Here is a 19,957-nt window from a genome sequence, read left to right as displayed (position 1 = left end):
GGTGGAGGTCCTGCCTGGGAATTGGAGCAGCCAGGGTGAGTGAGCGCTGCTTTCCTGTCCGCTCTGCTGGGCTCCCTCCCTCTCGTCAGGGAGCCACAGATGTCTGAAGGCTGGGCAGCATCTTGTATACCTTGCAGAGCCACCATGGGGCACCAAGCCAGGCTTTGTGTCCGGGATCTTGCTGGTCTCCAGATCCAGCCAGCCAACCTGCTAGGGGCTTTGCTTCCTGAGAGAATGAGGCTGGCCATCCCAACTCTTGAGTGTTTGTCCTGGGCTACCCCCTGCCCCACGTTGGTCCCAAGTGCTCCTACTTTCCCTTGTGCAGCTCTTCTGCCATCTTCCGGTGTGTTCCATCTGTCCTGTGTGTCCTCATTGCTTTCCTTGACTGAGAATAGCCTCTTGGTGGCGTCGGTTTGTGACTTGAGTTTCTAGTGGGTTCTTTTGCGGTCTTTGGGAGTCCTCTTGGGCAGTAGGTCTTGGAGAGCAGGACTGAGCAATCGGGTAAAGGCAGAAAGCAGGGAGCAGGAGGGTTCAGGTCAACCCCAAGGGAGGTTCTCTGAAGGCGAGAGAACCCCGTCTGCACCATGTGTGTTTTCACTGAGTGGCTCCCCTTGGTCAGTGTGAGTGAGGTGCAGCATATTTTCTAGATGAGGACCATCTTTGCTGCATAGGTAAAGCCTGCTCTAGGTCCCTCCAAACCCTAGGTTGAGCAGCAATGGGGGCTCAGAAACCTTTTGTGGAGGGGGATATGTATGATCCTGAGAGATCATCAGTCCTACAGACAGCAGTCGGCTGGAGCCCTTGGGACATTCCCAGGGCTGGTGTAATTCCTTCTTCCAGAGGCCAGCTCTAGTCTGGACCGTTTGGGTGGGGGGAACCCAGGTATGTTGGCATGTTGGGGTTTGGGTGGTCTTCCAGGCACAAGGCCTTGAGTGTGCTCAGGCAGTGTGCTTTCAGACAAAAAGGCTCCTGGGAAGAGGAGGCAAAAGACCACGGGCTGTGGTTTTTGCCTCTGTCCTTCATGACCCGGCACTTCAGCCTGTCTGCATTCCCTGACCAGCACACATGATCCTGAGGTCATTATCCTGGCTACTTGCCAGAAAATTACATTGAAATTGAAGTGCCCAGGGTCTCTCAGCAGACCTGTAGGACACCACACTAGGTCCTGATACACGGTTGGTGTCTTCCACGTTGCATGGCTCATCGGAATAGCGTTGGTCTGGGGATCGTGCAGCGTAGCTGCTTTGAGCAGGTGCTGCTGCTGGTAGCTGATCCCCGTCCAATTGGGCTGTGCCCCTGTACCGTGTGTTAGAGACCCCTCAAGTCTGTGCTGGTGAAGGGCTAGAGCTTAGAAGGTGGCTGTAAGGGTTCTAGAGTTGCCCGTGTAGTGGCTCCTTCCCTTTGCTCGAGTCACTGCAGTGGCTCCCTGGAGTGGACACTATTGTGAAGGTGCTGTAGGACCCACAGACAGTTTTTATCCCTGTTTGCTTCCCTTGTCCCTTCTCTGATGGCAGCCCCTGGTTTCTTTTCTCCTCTGATGGCCCCAACCTCTTGATCTTTGCGGTCACACCTCTTAGGGTGCCTATGAAATGTTAGCATTCAGATGGTTAGTGTGGGGGCTTGTTTGAGTTGTAGTGTGTGGGGCTGGGTGACTTGACCTTATTTTTCCCCCTAAAGATTTTTTTTTTTTTTTAAGTAGTGTCTACACCCAGTGTGGGGCTCAAGCTCATGACCCCGAAGTCAAGAGTTGCGTATTTTACTGACTGAGCCAGCCAGGTGCCCCTTGACCCTTCCTGGTAGCAGATACAAATGTGTGGTTCAGCTATTTTGGAAAGTCCTGTTGCTTTCTGACCAACCTTTTCTGCTTCTCTGCTTCAGCTGCCACCTGAGCTGCTGACTCGCAGCTGTATATCTAGCCATAGCCCTACTTGAAAACCACAGGCTGGGTACCCAGGTATCTACGTGGATTTCAATGTCAGCTCGTCCAGCTACCTGGAGCTATCATAACAAGTTAGCATTCAGCAGATGGCTTCAGACAACAATGTATCATCCCTGTTGTGGAGGTGGGAAGTGCCAGATGGGTGTGTTGGCGGGACCATGATCCCTCTGAAGACACATGGGAAGGTGTGCCTGTTTCAGGCCTCTCCTGCCTTCTGGCAGTTTGAGGCCTCCCTTGCCTTGTGGATGCAACATACCAATCCTCTGTTTTTACGTTATCTTTTTTCTGTGGGTCTCTGTCCCTGGGAGACCAAATCACCTTTTCATAAAGACACCAGTCATATTGGACTAGGGCTCACCGTAATGACCTCGTTTTAACTGGATTACCTCTGTAAAGGCCCTGTTTCCAAAGGTCACATTCTGTGGTGCTGTGGGATAGGACTTCAGTGTATCTTTTGGGGCAGACACAATCCATCCTTAACAGTGTCCAAAACTTGCCTTCCCCAAATCTATTCTGTAGAATATATTAATTTTCTTGAATGGCAGCCGCATCTACTCCGTGTCCCAAGTGAGATCATGGCAGTGCTGGGTGGCCTGTACATTGTGAGTGGCTGACAGACCCCTGCCGCTGGCGCCACGAGGCTGTCTACCTACCTACCCACCACCTCAGTCCGCCCTGTCTCCTCCTGTGCTGTCCTGGCAGGCGGGACTTGGCATCCACGGGTGCGCCGCACTTCATGGCCTACCGGCAGCCCTCTAGGATGGACATGAGGGGCACAGGGCTGGCAGGACGCAGCCCTTTTAGGACTGACCCTGGATTGGGCTCCCTGAATGTCTAGGTCCTTAGCTTACCCCCACTTTCATGCCCGTTTTCTCTTCCTCTGCGTCCCGCCCCCCGCTCTCCTTCAGAGCCCAGATCTTCGGGGACTCCGAAGGGGACACCACTGCCCGCCCAGATGCCCACGTCTCCCCGCCAGGGCAAGATGCGAGCCCCGGCACGTGGGGGCCGCGGAAGTCCGCCGGGCGGCGAGAGGCGCCGGAGGCCACCGTCACGCGCGGCGGCAATCGGCGGCCGGAAGTCCCGCCCCGACGCCCCAGGAAAGGGAAGGAGGGGACTGCGGAAGTAGAAAAAGGACCGGCTGCGGGAGCATCTCTTCACCGACGCGGTCTTTAGTCTTGACTCCGAGCCCGCTCTCACCGTCGACCTCAGCCCCGACCCCGCTCCCAATCTGGCCTCGTCACCCCTCCCACGCTGCCCGGTTCCCGCAGCCTTGGACGCTACTGCGTCCTTGTCTGACTTCCGGCCGACGGAAGGTCGCGTGCGGCTGCTGCAGGTGGTGGACACGGAATACACCGCGGACTCGGTGGAATGGTGCCCGCTGGAAGGCCGCAGGCACTTGCTGGTCTGCGGCACCTACCAGCTGCGGAAGCCAGAGGACCAGCCCGCGGACCCCGAGAGCAAGGTGTGTGGTGTCCTCCCGGCCGTAGGCGGTCTCGGCCGCGGCTTTCTAGGTCCGCGCTCCCCAAATGGCGTTTCTCGAGTAGCTAAGGCCCCAGAGTCAAACTCTCTTTTAGGAGAGGTCTCAGGAAGGACGAGAAAATACTTCAGAGAGGCAGAGCCGACCGCAAATGTTGAGACGTGTCTGGCCTGTTGTGGGGGAGGCAGGAACAGAAAAGGCTGTGGAGTCACACAGGAGATGAAGATGTGACGTTTGCGTTGTGGCCAGAAGGTAGGTTAGAATGGGCATCTTGAAAGTAAAATGTACCCCATATGCAGGCGTGGCTCAAGCTTATGAATGAAGCCTAGAATAGAAAGAAAAACGGGAATTGGAAGGAGCCGTACCTAATCTCTTGATGGCATCTATTCAGATCCAAACCAGAACACTACTAAGCATGAGAACTGGCACTCCAGCAACAGGCCTAGGTCAGGACGCTTCCGGGCAGACTGGGTCCTGTGGTGACCCTAACCATAGCTCGTCCCTGTTAGCTCACCTAGAAGGAGCATTGTAGGGGGCACCTGGCTGGCTCAGTCCGAAGAGCATGCGACGCTTGATCTCGGAGTCATGAGTTTAATTGAGCCCCACGTCGGTGTAGAGATTGCTTAAATAAAACTTTACAAAAAAAGCATTCTGGGGGCGCCTGGGTGGCTCAGTCGGTTGAGCGTCCGACTTCGGCTCAGGTCATGATCTTGCGGTTTGTGTGTTCGAGCCCCGCGTCAGGCTCTGTGCTGACAGGTCAGAGCCTGGCGCCTGCTTCAGATTCTGTGTCTCCCTCTCTCTCTCCCCCCCCCCCCCCCCCCCCACTCACACTCAGTCTCTCTCTCCTTCAAAAGTAAATAAACATTAAAAAATTAAAAAAAAAAAAAAGCGTTCTGTACTGAGTCTAGCAGAGTTTATCTACTTATCCGTTAATCATGTACAAAAGAAGAGACATTTTTTCCAGCTCAGAAAATCAGAGGTGCTGCTTTGAGGCCGAGTTCCAGAGCCTCGTCAAGCCTTTTCTTTCCCTTGATTCCTTTTCCCATCCCTTGGGTTCCTCGATATCTATTAGGGTAATCATAGAGCACGTCTGCATTTTTTTGTAGAGTGGACTTGACCCTGACGAGCCTCCAAGCCGTTTAGGTCGTCTCTACTTGTATCGTCTCAATGCAGACAGCTCTGCTTGCCCCCTGCTTGAGATCCAAAGAAGAGATACTTCTGCAATCTTGGACATGAAATGGTATAACTGATAACAATTCCTCCTGTCTGGGACTTGTCGAGTGTTTGTTCATTTAATCAGGGGAGACTGATGCCTGTCAGCATTCAGTAAGATGGGGAAATGTCTGAACTTTGGGTTCATTTCTTTATTGTCCTGCCCACCTGTTGGCATTTGGAGGCTACTAGAGACTTGGGCTCTTTTCATTTCTGAGTCCTAGGGTTGGTATCAGTCTGGGAAGTGATGCTAGTTTTCTGATTCGTAAGCTGGGGAATCTTGGAACAGAACTGTAGGCTACAACATGGTTTTGGAATTGAAATTTAGTAAGTTACTGAGGTGCATAATGCTAACCTGTGTTCTGGGCATATCCCGTGTTCTGACTGACATGTGAATTCTCTCCTCAGGTGCCATGTGCTGGTGGCCGGCCATGCCCTCTTGGGTGTGGCAGATGCTGGTGGGTCCATAGAACTGCTCCGCTTGGTGGGATCTGAGGTCAGTGACTAGAGCGAGGAGTTTTTGGGGGGTGGAAAGAATCTGAATGGAGAGGGTTTGGGCAGGAGGTTGTGCTGATATAACCCTTTTTGTGGGATGGTTTCCGTTCAATGGCAAATCGTATAAAACGTTCTATGTTTTTAAAAATGCTGACTTATTTGTTTTGAGAGAGGGCATATGGGAACATGAGTGGGGGGAGGGGGCAGAGAGAGAGGGAGAGAGAGAACCCCAAGCAGGCTCCACGATGTCAGTGTGAATCTTGATGCAGGGCTCGATCCTAGAAACTGTGAGATCATGACCTGAAGCTGAAATCAAGAGTCAGAAGCTTAACTGACTGAGCCATCCAGGTGCCTCTGTCATATAACACTCTAAATTACTATGCGATCTATTTTAAATGATTGGGTTCTGCATCTGAATTTGAGAAGAGATCCATTTATGTGTCACCAGCAGAAGGGCTGAAGTGACAGGGTATTTATTTACCTGTCAGTGGATCTGAAAGTTCCTCTGTAAGGAAAGGTGGACCAGCATTCTTAGGTTGATGATGCTGGGGCCAAGAATGGCCGTGAACTTCTTATGTGAAAGTGGTGTTTCTCAGCCATAATTAGGAAGGCAGTTTTCTATGTGACTTTTTCAGAGCATTTGGTATTGATCAGCACCACATGTTTGCAAAATGACTGCATCTGATTGTTGGAAGAGGGAGAGAACAGGGAAGTAAACAGCCCACAAGACCGAGCCCTGACTTAGTGAGAGGGACACACTGGTCCAGGGGTGTAGGTGGGACTGGAACGGGTCCACTTGCTGTTGGATTTATGGCAGCTGAGGGCGTGTGTATAATGGACCTCGCCGGCCAGCTGAGGGCAGCTGCCCTATCTCAGGAGTGAGGGAGGAAACGTCCGAGGAAGACTGTGGGCCCATCAACCGGGATTCTGAGCAAGAGTAGATAAACCCCAGAGAGGACACTGAGGAAGCAGCCTGCTAGGAGCCTTTTGATGGAGTTAAGCACTGTTCAGATACTTAGGTAATAAAAAAAAAAGCTTACACAGATCATAGGAAAGAGAAATAGCATTTAATGGCTAGTTGTGGCTTCTGAAAAGGAAACTGGAGGAAAGAGCCGGCTGTCTCTGTCCCTGGAGAGAGAATATGCCAGCATCCCTTGAGGCCTGAAGAGATGGAGAGTGTGTGCCAGGGGTGCTTCTTGGAGTCTGCATAGGCAGTGTGGTTATGTCTAGGAATGCATGGACAGCAAGGGGGTCTGAAAAACAGATCAGCTTCCCCCAAGGTCACATGTGGGAAAGCCCTTCTGCAGGTGCGTCAGCTCCTGGAGGGCAGGAGCCAGTTGTCCGGTGTCTTCTAATTCTGCCGTGAATGAGGGACTGACCCGTTTTGTTCACCTAGTAGGCGATGAGGGAATGATGGCTACCTGAGCTACAGGAGTAGTCTTTCCAAGGTTCTGGGCTGTTTCCTTCTGATAGCGTTTTCTCTCCACTAGAATGCGTGCACACTGCAGCCGTTTTCCAGCTTTGCCCTGGAGAAGCAGTGTCTGGCCTTGTCTCTGGATTGGTCCGCTGGGAAAATTGGAAGGTAAGAGCCGGTGTTGGTGAGGGATCCCGTCTTTCCTCTGAGCATTCGTTGCTCTTTTCGTGCGAGGGAGAGTTGAAACCTTGCACCAGCCTTGATTGTGGCTTCCTAGACTCAGGAATGTCATTACTGGTGCTCATCTGAAAAGAAACAATTCATCCTTTTAGGTAAAAGAGACAGTGTTTTCATCAAGAGAAGCTGACATGGGTTTATTTTGACAAGTTATGTGCTAGTTTTGATTTCGGCCAGATGCCCAAACCTGTTAACAGGCACATCCGTGCATCAGGCCCACGGACAGCCTCTCCCATGACACGTCTCGGGATGCCACCAGTCGGGAACCAGAAGTGGGTGATGAGTTTGGGTCAATGAATCAATTCAGCTGGGTTTCTCCATTGGTTCTCTGTGTCTAGGGCCAGTGACCAGCCCTTGAGAATCATTAGCAGTGACTCCAAGGGGCAGCTCTACCTGCTAGAGGTGAATGAGGAGGGGCCTGGGCTGCAGGAGGTGGCCATGTGGCAAGCCCATCACTTTGAGGCCTGGATTGCGGCTTTCAATTACTGGCAGACAGAAATCGTTTATTCAGGTTGGTACTTCTCCCCTGGGGATCGATCCTAGGAGGGAGGGAGTGAGCAGGTGAGGCCCAGGTCAGGGCTGTGACTCTGGACATGTTGGGATCGTGAAAACCCTTTGTGGAGAATGTATTTTCTGGGGCAAAAGCTGTTAGTTGGTACTCAACACTTAGCTATTCCTTAGAAAACAAAGCACACCTGGCCGTGGGCATTGCAGGGCGTTGGGGGACACTGCCCCCCCCCAGTGTTGGAGCAGCCGGAGCCCTGCCTCCTGCCGTGTTTGCTCCTGCTCCGAAAAAATCCAGGGTTCCCACATTTTCCATTGCCATTTCTGGGTCCAGTGTTGGCCTTGTCACGTTGGATTTCAGGCTGTCACTCCTCTCTTGGGTCCAGTTTACCTTCCCAAAGAAAAGCCTGAGAGGGGTAGGATTGATTTCCTGACATTGTGAGTGGTATGTATTGGGGGTGCTGATGTGAGGACGAGAAATGAACACACCTGACATTTGCAGGAGCCAGGTAGCTGAGCAGCGTCTCTTCCCCAGGTGGTGAGGACTCTTGGGAGATGGGGGGTGAGGGGCAGGGGGCATTGGCCTCTGAGAGAAGACAGAAGGGGAGTCGCTGGATTTGCAGAGAGGCAAAGAAAAGATCTGACCCTCGTTTCCTTTTGCGTCTAGTTGCTGGTGGTGTGCTGAGCCGTACAGTGAGTCGTGAGGTCAGGGACGTTCTGTTAGACTGTCCGGAAGCTCCGTGGCCCACCCCGCTCCGCCAGAAGCACTCTTGGGGAGGTCCTCAGTGGCGGCCACGGTGCCTGGTCCAGGGAGTACCTCTCAGCAATGCTCCCACGCCGGCCTCCTCCCGGTGCAGTCTTTTCTCTGCGTTATCCCGGGCTTCCCTCTTCTTTCTGATTGCTTCTCATTCCTTTGCTGGCTCCTTTCCCTCTGCTTGAAAGTGTTCCTTGTCCTCTGGCCTGTCTGGGTGCTCTTGTCGCTCTGCATTGTTGCTCTTTTGATTCCAGCTGCTCTCTCTTCCAGAAACCATTGCATTCTGGTTGCTTAAGCAGACCTTTTTTGCTTGTTTGCTTTCTTTCTTTCTTCCTTCTTTCTTTGTCTCAAGGAAATTTTACTAATTTATTTTGAGTAATTTCTGCACCTAGCATGGGGTTTGAACTCATGACCCTGAGATCAAGTTACACACTCTTCAGACTGAGCCAGCCGGGTGCCCTAGACCTTTCTTCCCCCTGAGCTCTTGATGCCTTTATCTTGCCAGCTACCAAGCACTCTGCAAGGATGCTTCTGGGGTGGGGGGGATGGGGGGCAACTTCAGCTCAGGTCATGATCTCATGGTTACTGAGATCGAGCCCTGCATCAAGCTTTGCACTGACAGCATGGAGCCTGCTTGGGATTCTCTGTCTCTGCCCCTCTCCTGCTCATGAGTGCTCTCACTGTCTCACACACTATCTCTTTCAAAGATAGATAAACATTAAGATGGGGTGCCTGGGTGGTTCAGTCGGTTGAGCGTCCGACTTTGGCTCAGGTCCCGATCTCACAGCTTGTGAGTTCAAGCTGCGCGTCGGGCTCTGTGCTGACAGCTCGGAGCCTGGAGCCTGCCTCGGATTGTCTCCCTCCCTCTCTGCCCCTAACCTGCTCGCATTCTGTTTCTGTCTTTCTCAAAAATAAATAAAATGTTTAAGAAAATGAAAAAAAAATAACGTTAAAAAAAAAAGGATGCTTCCTGGGCATTTCACATGTGGATCCTGGCTCAGGCCATTGTCCCTGTGTTGTCCTGTTGCATACAGCTCCTACCGAATGTCCCGACCCCAGGGCAGGGTCTGGCTGTCCAAATCAGACACCAGCATCCCCTCACCCCTTCCAGAAGTGGGAGTCCTAATGATCTTCCAAGCATCTCAGAATTGGCCATCTCTTTCTCTTGCCACCTGTTGGGGGCACTGTCTCATCTCCCGGCAGAGCCCTGAAGGATGGCCCTGCATTCATTCTTGAGCCTTTCTAATCCTGCCTCCACACTGTAGCTAGAGCGATTGTTTTAAAACATGCGAACTTGGGGTGTCTGAGTGGCTCACTCAGTTGAGCCTCTGACTTCAGCTCAGATCATGATCTCTCGCTTCATGGTTCGAGACCCACATCGGGCTCTGTGCAGACACCTCAGCCTGGACCCTGCTTTGTATTCTGTGCCTCCCTCTCTCTGCCCCTGCCCTGTTTACGCGCTGTCTCCCTGTGTTTCTCAAAAACTTAAAACAAACAAATAAAAAAAAAAGCTACAGACATGCAAACGTTATCACGCTTCACTCGTGGTTAAACCCTTTGCAGCTTCTCTCCAGAATTCTTGGTGCAATCCCCCTAGCGACATTGTGGCTTTGCATATCAGGTCCCTGCCTACCTCTCCAGCCAGCTTTGAGTGATGGCTTTTTCCTCACCCGTTCAGTGTTCTCTCCAATCTCCACGCTTAACCAAACTGTTCTTTTTTCCCCAATCTCCGTGTTGGACCACCGGTTTGTTCTGCTTTTCTAGCAGGGCTCAGCTTAAAATCCTATCCCGGAGGTACTGGCCCGGTTCGACCCCTTGTTGCTGTTTGGGCTCATCCTCATTGTGTCTGATGCTCATCTTCCCCTGACAGCTGGGTCCTTTCTGCGTTTTTTGCTGTCACACTGTGAACAGTCTCAGTGACAACAATAGAGGTTTAATTTCTTGAGGTCTTCTCATTCTTGGGTTAGTTCTACCTTGAGACTCAGCTAATTCAGAGCCAAGCATAGAGGAGGCTGTGATGTTGTAATTCAGCACCAAGTCGTTTATTCAGTGAACGTTTGTCGAGCATCTAATATGTGCCATGCGCCGCTATAGGTGCCAGAGACACATGAGCTAACGAGACAGACAGAAGCCCTGCTTTCCCTGAACTTACACAGAGAGGAGGCGGGCAGTGGTCACAAAGCATGACACAGAATGAGTGAAGAGAGGGCACAGTGGCTCAGAGGCGAGAAGTGCTTTGGTGGGCTGTGACTGGGGGATTGGGGTGCTGCGGGCAGGTACAGCCTGTCCTGTTACAGAGCATGGTCATGGTGGGCAGAGGTAGGGCAGGAGTGAGCCTGCTGCATGAGGACAGCAAGTGGCTGTGTGGCCAGAATGGCAGGTGGCAGAACAGAAGGTGAGATCAAAGTTCACGTGGCCTTGCGGGCCTCAGGATGGACTTTGGCTTTGGCTCAGACTGCAACAGAAGCCATAGCAGGATGTTGAGCAGAGGGGTGACGTTTTCTGACTTAATGTTGCAGAACAGAAGGGGATCTTTTTTCCTGATGTGTCGAGTATAGACTGCAAGGAGACAAGGGCAGAGCCTGGGGACCTGCCATACAGGTGGTGGCAAGAAGGCCTCAGACTGAGTTGGGAGCAGTGCACGCGAGGGAAAGGTGGTAGGACTTTGGTTGTATGTGTGAAGGTGGCTTGTCAGGATGTCCTGGTGGATGGATGTGGGGTGTGAGACAGACCAGCGTGTAAAGAAGCCAGTACCAGCTTTCTCTGCAAATTTGCCACAGGACGGCAGCTCAGATTGGAGGCTCACCTGCAGGTGTCCTGCCTGGCTGGACCGGTTCTATTGGTCTGCGTAGCTGTAGGTCGTGTCCCTCCTGTATCCCTTCTGTCTGTCCTAGGGATCTGCAGTGTGCTCAGTGAACATGTGTTGGATGGGCGGAGTGGAGCAAAGGTGGCTAGGTGGTGGGTGGGTATAAGGAACGATACACGGTTGAGTGGATGGATGGACGGACAGACAGATGGACGGAGTGGTCAGACCTAGGTGTTTTTCTTTTGCTCTTCCTCCTCCCTGTGGGCCCTGCTTTTCAGCCTTTCTCCCCTTCCTTCAAGATAGCCACCATCACACTATATCTTGTTGCTGTCTTGTTGCTACCCTTCCTGTTTTTTCAGATTCCCTAAGATAAGCACAGAGGTCCTTTTACTGTAAGGTTACAAAATGTACTTCCCTTTAAAAAAATTTTTTTTTTTTTATTCTTTATTTTTGAGAGAGAGACAGAGAGCATGATCAGGGGAGGAACAGAGAGAGAGAGAGAGGGAGACACAGAATCCGAAGCAGACTCCAGGCTGTGAGCTGTCAGCACAGAGCCCGACTCAGGGTTCGAACTCACGAACCAAAAGTTCATGACCTGAGCCGAAGTCGGACACTCAACCGACTCAGCCACGCAGGTGCCCCAGGGGACTTTAAGATAAATGGAGGTGTGCTGAAGGTTCCAGAACCTTAAGAAGTGCTTGTGTTGGGCCCCTGGATGGCCCAGTCAGTTGAGCGCCCAACTTCAGCTCAGGTCTGATCTCACTGTTCGTGAGTTCAAGCCCCACATTGGGCTCCGTGCTGACAACTCAGAGCCCGGAGCCTGCTTCGGATTCTGTGTCTCCCTCTCTCTCTGCCCCTCCCCAACTTGCACTCTGTGTGTCTCTCTCAAAAAATAAACATTTAAAAAAAATGCTCGTGTTTGCTGCCTCCTGCATATAGATCCTGTTCTGAGTTCCTTGATAAGGCAGCTCTGGTTTGTGGCAGCTAGGAGCATTGGTTGCTGGAGCCTGAACAGAAGGCACTTTAGCCACATGTGACCTGAAAATTCTTCCCCTGACTTCTTGTCCTTCCCTTTCATTCCTGTAGGCTGAGCTCATCAGCCTTTCCTGTCTTCCCTGCAGGTGCCCTCCTCAAGTGTGAAGACACAGTCACAGCACAGGCCTCTTTCTGGGGTGCTGTTTCTGGAGCTCTTCTGCCTGGTGCCAACCTGAAACCACCCAGGAAAAGTCCTTCACGGGGATTTCCTCACAGGCATACATTCCCTCCCTGAGAAGCGGCTGCTTCCTGTCGTCAGTGCCACGGTCAGTGGGCGTTTCTGTTTCCACACAGGTGGGGACGATGGTCTTCTGAAAGGCTGGGACACCAGGACACCTGGCACATCTGTGTTCACTAGCGAGAGGTAAATTCATCAAGGGGCCGGCCCTAGGCATGTACCACCAGCCCTCCCATCCCTCCTCCGCGGACTTTCCACCAGAGACGTGTCCCTGTGTGCGCACTCGCTCAAACCTTGCACTTTGCCTGTAGGCACTCCATGGGTGTGTGCAGCATCCGCAGCAGTCCCCATCGGGAGAACATCCTGGCCACGGGAAGGTGAGTCTCTTAGGGTTTGTGCACAGGGGTCCGTCCATCTTGCATCTTTTCCTTCATTTTCTCACGTTGACCGTTGCAGTTTTTAATTGGACCAACTCTTAATGTTTACTTATTTGTTTTTGAGAGAGAGAGAGAGAGAGCGCGCACATGTGTGCACGCGGGGGGAGGGCCAGAGAGAGAGGGAGACAGAGGATCCCAAGCAGGCTCTGTGCTGTCGCACAGTGCCTGATGTGGGGTTCGATCCCCTGAACCATGAGATCGTGACCTGAGCCGAAATCAGACATTTAACCGACTGAGCCACCCAGACGCCCCCAGTTGGACCAACTCTTAAACCAAAGTGTAGGTATCTGGGCTGGGGAAAAGGAACTTTGTCCTAGAGGAATGAATGGGATGGGCCTGCTTGGGAGATGTCCCCCCTGCCACCTAGGGAGTAAGTGGGCATTGACTTTCCTGCACGATCCCTGCGCTGGATGGCTTTCAGCTACGACGAACACATTCTACTGTGGGACACTCGGAACATGAAGCAGCCTTTTGCAGACATGTCCGTGGGGGGCGGAGTGTGGCGGCTCAAGTGGCATCCTTTCCACCACCACCTGCTCCTGGCAGCGTGTATGCACGGTGGCTTTAAGATCTTCAACTGCCAAAAGGCAATAGGTGAGTAGGGGGCTTGGGGCAGTCAGGCCTGGGGTGGGGCTTCCCAGTTTCCTGCCCCCTTGCTCTGCCAGTGCTTCACTTCTGCTCACGCTGCCTTGCTCACGCTCTGTGAGCAGAACCCAGCACTGGTCAGACCCAGCTCAGACTTGGGCCTGAGCCCCAGAAGGTGGCTGGAGGGAAAGGGCAGCCCTGCGGGCCTCACTCTGAGTTCGTGCTGCGGGAGGGCCTGGGAACCGCCAGGCCCACCACCGCCTTTCTCTGGCCCGTAAGTCTTCACTGTCAGGACCGTTGCACGTTTTCTTCTCTCTTCGCAAACGCCCAACGCCCCCTTTCCCTCCTCATTCTCCCTTCGTGACTCCACCTCCCTCCTCATCTATACAAAGAAGTGATTAAGGCACCACCTCTCCGCTCTGCAGCTCTGCAGGCCTGTCTCCTGTGTGCTGGGCCACGCCCCAGGACTTCCTGTTCTGCAGGGGCACAGGTGCGCTGCCCTGTTCTCAGCTGAAAGCCCCGTGAGGTCTCTTTTCTCACGTATTTGCTGCTTTCGCTGTACCCCTTCACTTTTGGGGTGTGGAGTCTTTTCATTCACCTCAGGGTGCGTCCTCATTTCCCTCGTGGTTTCCTCATTGACTCATTGGTTGTCCATCAGTGTGTTGCTTCGTTTCCACATTTTTGTGACTGTCCTGAATTTTTTCCTGTTCCTGATTTCTAATTATATTCTAAGTTTACTGAGGCTTGTCTTGTGGCCTCAGACGTGGTTGGTCCCAGAGAGTGCCCCACGGGCTTTTGAGAAGAGAGTTCTCCGCAGCTGTGGGTGGAGTGCCCTGTTCCCGTGTTCTCTGGGTTTTCTGTCTGGTTGCTCTTTTAAATCATCTCTACACCCAGTGTGGGGCTCGGACCCACAACCCCAGGATCGAGAGTCACAGGCCTCACCGGCTGAGCCGGCCAGGTGCCCTGGTTGTTCATTATTGAAGGTGGGGTAGTGAAGTCCCCTACTGTTACGGATGTATCGCGTCCTTCCGCATTTCTGTCCGTTTTTGCCTCGTGTATCGTGGGGTTCTGTTAGGTGCGTGTGATGTCTATAACGTTTGCATTTCCCTATTGTATAGGCTCTCTTCATTGTCAGGGTCCTTACTTATTTCCAGTAACTGTGTTTGAGGGTCTGCACCGTCTGGTGTCCTCAGAGCCATTCTCGTTCTCTCTGGCTGCTCTGCGCGCTGCGACTGTACTGCCTTTTGCTCTCAGTCTGTTGATGGCCTGGAGTCTGCAGTGCGTCTCCTGTACTGGGTCGTGGCTCTTTGTCAGGAACATTATGGAAGTGACATTCTGCCTTCTTTAATGCGTTTCGTCAGGAGGCACAGGATGCCACTTTGTCCTTTCACTGCTGATGTTAATTTGGTCACTTGGTTAAGGTCTCCCCTGGGTTTCTCTGCTGTAAAAATACTGTTTTCCCCTGTGTGATTAATAATAACTAGCCTGTGGTTAGAGTGAACCTTTTTATTCCTCATCAGACTTCCACTCAAATCCATTAATGAGTCTTCCCTGAATGAAATTATTACTATAATTGCAAAATGGTGATTTTGTAACTATTATCATACTCTGTACATTTTAAAATTAGCATTCACTTTTCTCCCATATATCTGTGTTTATTAACCATATAGATTCATGCATTTTTATGTCATTCAGTGGGTCATAATCTATTATAGTCATCGTTCATTACAATGTTCTCATTGTCCTAGACTTTTCCCATGAAAACCCCTTAAGCTGTCTCCTGTGTCCTTTTCACATGTCCCTATTGATTTTTGAGTACTTCCTCGCTTTTTGGCACAAAACATTTCACATTCATTTTGTATTTTGCCTCTCCCATACCTGGAATCAGCTATTTCTTCAGGGTGTCCTGGGTCCTCTTAGTGGCGAGTGTGTTTAGAATCCAAGATCTGGTCGTTAGTTCGTCTTACAGCTACTAAGGTGTTGTGTATGGCTGTGTGTGTGTGTGTGTGTGTGCGCGCGTGCGCGCACACATACATATATATGTGTATGTTTACGTATAACGTGTACATGTGTGTGCTTATACATATGTGGATACGTTTGTGTGTATATATGGTTACATAACCATGTGTGCTTGTGTGTCTATGTTTGTGTCCACATGTATGTATGCATATCCCTATTCCATGGTGTTTCCCTTCTCCAGTGAAAAGTTGCTCCCAGCAAACTCTTACTTACACGCTTCACCTCACAGAGTTGTTACTGTGCTGCACCTAAGACAAACCTGTGAAGGGAACTCAAAATGCTCTTACAGCTCTTTTTTGTGAGATTGATTTGATATTGTCAGAGTGCTGTGTTCAAAGGTTACTTGGAAGTGGGTTTTTATTTATTTGAAATACAATTAGGTTTATTTGTTTCTTTTTTAAAAATTATTTACATATTTATTTTACACAGGTTTTTTTTTTTTTTTTTTTTTTAATGTTTATTTTGGAGAGAGAGACCAAGCACAAGCTGGGGAGGGGCAGAGAGAGGGAGACAGAGGATCCAGAGCAGGCTCTGCATTGTCAGCACAGAGCTGAATGCAGGGCTTGATCTTATGAACCGTGAGATCACGACATGAGCCAAAATCGGATGCCCAACAGACTGAGCCACTGAGGTGCCCCCATATTTCTGTTTTTATAAATTCTCTTTGTCCATCTTTTGCCAATTTTTCTTTCTGGTTTCTTGTCTTTTTCCCCTTGATTTTACAGAGTTCTTATATATTAGTGTATTAGCTCCTTACCTCTGATATACATTGGAAATATATTCTCTTGCTTTATTGTCTCATTTTTGCCTCTGGTGTCCACTCCTCTCCCCAAGCAAAAGGCGCTTTTTTTTTTTCTTAAACACATAATCTCTATGCCCAACGTGGGGCTTGAACTCACGCCCCCGAGATGGAGTTGCCTGCTCTACCAACTGAGCCAGCCAGGTGCCCCAACGGCGCTTTTTAATGTAATCACATTTATAGATATTTTTTTCCACTGAATCTTCTACATTTTGAATATTAGTGTTAAAAAGCTTTTCCCCTTTCACACTCAGGTTGTAAAAGAATTTACCAGTGTTTTCTTCTAGTACTTGTAGCGCCATGTATTTAGTTAGAACTTTGGTCTGTGTTGTATGTGGTGCAAGCAGCTATCCCAGCACCATTTATTAGAAAGTCCATCTACCTCCAGTGAATCAAGATGCCACTCTTCTTGTGTTCAGTACTTTCATGGCTTTTTTTTTTTTTTGTCTTTCGAGTCCCATTGGATGTCTCTTCATGTGTCTGCACCCACTGCTGTGATTGTGGAGGCTTGGTGGTGTCTTTGTAATAGCAGGGTTACTGGCACCTTCACTTTTCCTTTTTAAGGATTTCCTAACTATTCTTGTATTTGAACTTGACATTAACTTATCTTGTCCCAGAAAAAAGTTATTGGATTTTTATAGAAAGAAAAAGAAAGAAAGAAAGGGAGGGAGGGAGGGAGGAAGGAAGGAAGGAAGAAAGATATTGAAACATTTAAAAAAAGGTGGGGTGGGGGGAGCCTGTTGGATCAGTGGGTTGAGTGTCTGACTTCAGCTCAGGTCATGATCTCACAGTTTGAATTTAAGCCCTACATCAGGCTCTCCGCTGTCAGCATGGAGCCCACTTCGGATCCTCTGTCCTCCTCTCTCTTTGCCCGTCCCCTACTTATTCTCTCTCTCTCAAAAATAAACATTAAAAAAAAAGTAGGATTTTGGCTTTTTGTTACAGTTGTGTTGTTTTTCTGTTCTCTGTCTCATCAGTTTCTCCTGTTATGTTTGTTTCCCTTTGTCTCCTTTTTCTAGCATTTTGAGTTGGGAGTACAGTTCACTTTTCTTTATTATTGTGTTTGTATTAAGCTTTTTTTTTTTCTTAAGTTTATTGATTTATTTAGAGTGCTTGTGTATGCGAGCAGGGGAGGGGCAGAGAGAGAATCTCAAGCAGACTCTGAGCTGTCAGTGAAGAGCCTGACTTGGGGCTCGATCCCACAAACCATGAGATCATGAGCTGAGCTGAAACCAAGAGTTGGACGCTTAACCGACTGAGACATCCAGGCACCCCTGCATTAAGTGTTCTTGTGTCTGAAATGTTCTCTGATTCAAGCATATTTTTAGGTTGTGAGATGTAATGATCTCATTTTTCAAAAGAAATTCTGTGACTTGAGTTCGTACTTTCCCTTTTGCCCAAGTGTGGTTTCGTAGGAGGTTTTAAATTTTTTAGGTAGAAGGACTTTTTTGTCCCTTTGTGTTAGTTTTAGTTTTTATTGCATTATGATCAGAGAGTGTTGCTTGCTTGTACTATTTCTCCTTTGTGGAACTTTTTGATTCTTTGTTGCTTAACATGATGTTCTGTTAATATTCTGTGTGCACTTGGGTAGGAGGTATGCTCTTTGTTATTGTTTGACTTGGGGCCCGGAATGGGGTCCTGGCTGGGAAAGCCCTGTGGCCCTGTCTCCGAGTCCCATCCAGGCTACCATGGAGGGACAGTGATGGTCTGGGGCGCTCCCTCCCTTGCTCGTGTTGCCTGAGTGCCTTTCTGGCTGTCTGGGGACGTTCAGCATCTGGTTCCTCTCTGGAGCCTCTTCTGTCCAGGCAAAGCCCTGGCTTCGGGAGTAGGATCTCCTGTGCTCTGGTGGCACTCTCAGCGTTTCCTGGTTCCAGCACTGACCTGGTCTACACTTCTTGGCCTTTCTTCATCACTGCTCATTTTGATTGCAGTTATTCTTCCTTTTTTTCTTGTTTTAAGTTTTATTTATTTATTTTGAGAGAGAGAGCACAAACGGGGTAGGGAAAGAGGGAGAGGAAGAAAGAGAGTCCCAAGCAGGCTCCACACTGTTAGCGCAGGCCCAACGGGGGGTTCGAACTCATGAACCGTGAGGTCATGACCTGACCTGAAATCTAGAATCAGACACTTAACTGACTAAGCCCCACAGGCTCCCCTCTGATTGCACTTCTGATGGCTCTGGCCTGGACCCTTGCACTTGGGAGGCATCAGTGGCACCCCTTTCAGAGTGTGTAGCTGTCCAGGCTTACTAAAGACCTGAATGGCCAACAGGCCTTTCACCTGGTGACAGTTTTCTAAGTTCACATCCCCAGGTCACTGGCCACCAGTTTTTTATGACTGCTCTTGCCATGCTTGGCCTTGCCCTGGACCCTAGATTACCTCAGCTTTGGCAACACCTTGTCATTTCTTTTTCTGGTCGAATATTGCTTTCAAACCTTCCACAGCTGAACCTCTTTCCAGTCTTGTCCTCCACCCTCAAAGTTGCTATAGCAACTCACCAGAAGGAAAACCACGTAAACTCCAATGAGTCCTTTCCAAGCTCAAATCCAGACTTTACAGAGCACGCTGAATTCTGTATGGTTTTGACCCTCCAGACATGTGTCGCCACTCCCCGATGGCGTTTCTGCCACATCTACTTGTTTGTGGTTCCCCAGATGTGTCCTGTTACCTTACACACGCTTGTTCTCTGTTTCTCATGCGTCCCTGTCTCTCCCATCTGGCTAACTGCTTTGTCCTCTGCTCTGAAGTCTTAACTGAAGCTTTTGCCAAGTCCTCCAACTTGGAAAGGCACCGTCACCCTTGTGCTTCTGTAGCCAGGCCGATTCCTTTGTTAGGTACCACAGTGTACTCACTGCAAGATGAAGGTCTGTTTTCTTCTCATCTCTCCACGTCTCAAGGATTCCTTTGCATCGTGCACAATGGTTGCTGACAAATGAGTGACTGCTTTTAGCAAAGTCTCCCTTTGAGAGTGGGTAGGGGCCATCATTTGGTAGTGATGAGATCAGCCTGGGTAACGTCACATTTCCTGTATTCTGTCTCATTCCAGAGGAGAAGCAGGAAGCCTGCACAGTCTCTGCATCCCACACATTGCCCAACTCATTGGTGTATGGAGCCGACTGGTCCTGGCTGTACGTCCACAATCCGTTACAGACCTGCCAGTCATGCTGCTCAGGTTCCTCTCCCTGCAGCAACTCAGGAGCCAAAGAAGCACATCTCTCAAACCTGAAGGCTGTGCACCAGTCACCAGCACCGTCTTACGATCATTTAGCAGAGAATGATGAAGAAGGTCATACCATACTTCAGAGCGGAAGCAAACCGAGGACTTCTGTCCAGGCACTCGCAGAGGACATGATGAAGAGTGACAGCCAGCTGCACACTGCAGGGACCAAGGTTTGTGACTCTGACCTCTATCTGGAAGCAGCGAACTTTGACATCAGCTTCCTAACCACTTGCTCCTTTTATGATCATATCCTTCACCTCTGGAAGTGGGAAAACATCTGAGCTGGGGAAGAGGTTGCTTGGCTTGAAGTCAAAGACCATTTCCACAAAGAAAGCCCAGAGTGTGACTTTGTGAGTGAACTGCTGTCAGACCGTCTCATTGAGATTCCTATTGTAGTCTCCACAGGTGACTGTATAGGGCTCAGCGTACCTTATGTCCACAGTGTAAACAGTCAAAAAAGCTATTGGCTTCTCTTAAATAAACCTTATCAGGGGCGCCTGGGTGGCTCAGTTGGTTAAGTGTTTAACTTTGGCTCGGGTCACGATCCCACAGGTTTGTGAGTTCAAACCCCACATCGGGCTCTGTGCTGATGGCGAGGAGCCTGCTTGGGATTGTCTCTCTTCCTCTCTCTTTGTATGCCCATCCCCCATTCACATGCAGTCTCTCTCAATAAACAAACTTTAAAAAAAACAAAGATCACCTTATCATGGCACCAGAAGTGCTTGTATTAGCCTCCTATGCAGATAAACAAAAGGAAGCCTACACACATTGAATTGCCTTAGCGTGTCATAAACTTGAAATGTTCCCCATCGTGGCGTTAGTAACCTGAGTAGCTTCCGAAGCTTGGAC

The 19,957-nt window shown here is 50.1% G+C and overlaps 1 protein-coding gene and 1 long non-coding RNA gene across 4 annotated transcripts; one reads left to right on the top strand and one right to left on the bottom strand.

Moving 5' to 3' along the window:
• Window positions 1-3,041: 3,041 nt before the first annotated feature.
• Window positions 3,042-19,610, top strand: DPH7 (diphthamide biosynthesis 7). 3 transcript variants are annotated; one of them, XM_032595507.1, is made up of 11 exons: window positions 3,309-3,401; window positions 3,514-3,668; window positions 4,523-4,656; window positions 5,037-5,124; window positions 6,614-6,705; window positions 7,113-7,285; window positions 11,960-12,064; window positions 12,168-12,237; window positions 12,363-12,428; window positions 12,910-13,082; window positions 18,935-19,610. In XM_032595507.1, the coding sequence occupies exons 3-11, from the start codon at window positions 4,649-4,651 to the stop codon at window positions 19,387-19,389; spliced, it is 1,230 nt and encodes a 409-aa protein (XP_032451398.1). In that variant the 5' UTR covers window positions 3,309-3,401; window positions 3,514-3,668; window positions 4,523-4,648; the 3' UTR covers window positions 19,390-19,610. The 3 variants fall into 3 exon arrangements, with proteins under 3 accessions (XP_032451397.1, XP_032451399.1, XP_032451398.1); XM_032595506.1 differs by lacking the exon at window positions 3,514-3,668 and having other exon boundaries at window positions 3,042-3,401; XM_032595508.1 differs by lacking the exons at window positions 3,514-3,668; window positions 11,960-12,064 and having other exon boundaries at window positions 3,044-3,401.
• Window positions 3,570-11,790, bottom strand: LOC116738417. The gene is made up of 3 exons (XR_004344333.1): window positions 11,710-11,790; window positions 8,464-8,473; window positions 3,570-3,581 (listed from the first exon to the last, which is right to left on the bottom strand). It is a non-coding gene; the product is annotated as an uncharacterized LOC116738417 (long non-coding RNA).
• Window positions 19,611-19,957: the final 347 nt, after the last annotated feature.

The sequence above is a fragment of the Lynx canadensis genome, chromosome D4, assembly GCF_007474595.2.
Source record: "Lynx canadensis isolate LIC74 chromosome D4, mLynCan4.pri.v2, whole genome shotgun sequence".
Lineage (NCBI taxonomy): Eukaryota > Metazoa > Chordata > Mammalia > Carnivora > Felidae > Lynx > Lynx canadensis.
The sequence above is the reverse complement of the archived record's forward strand: the minus strand, read 5'-3'. Positions and strand labels throughout refer to the sequence as shown.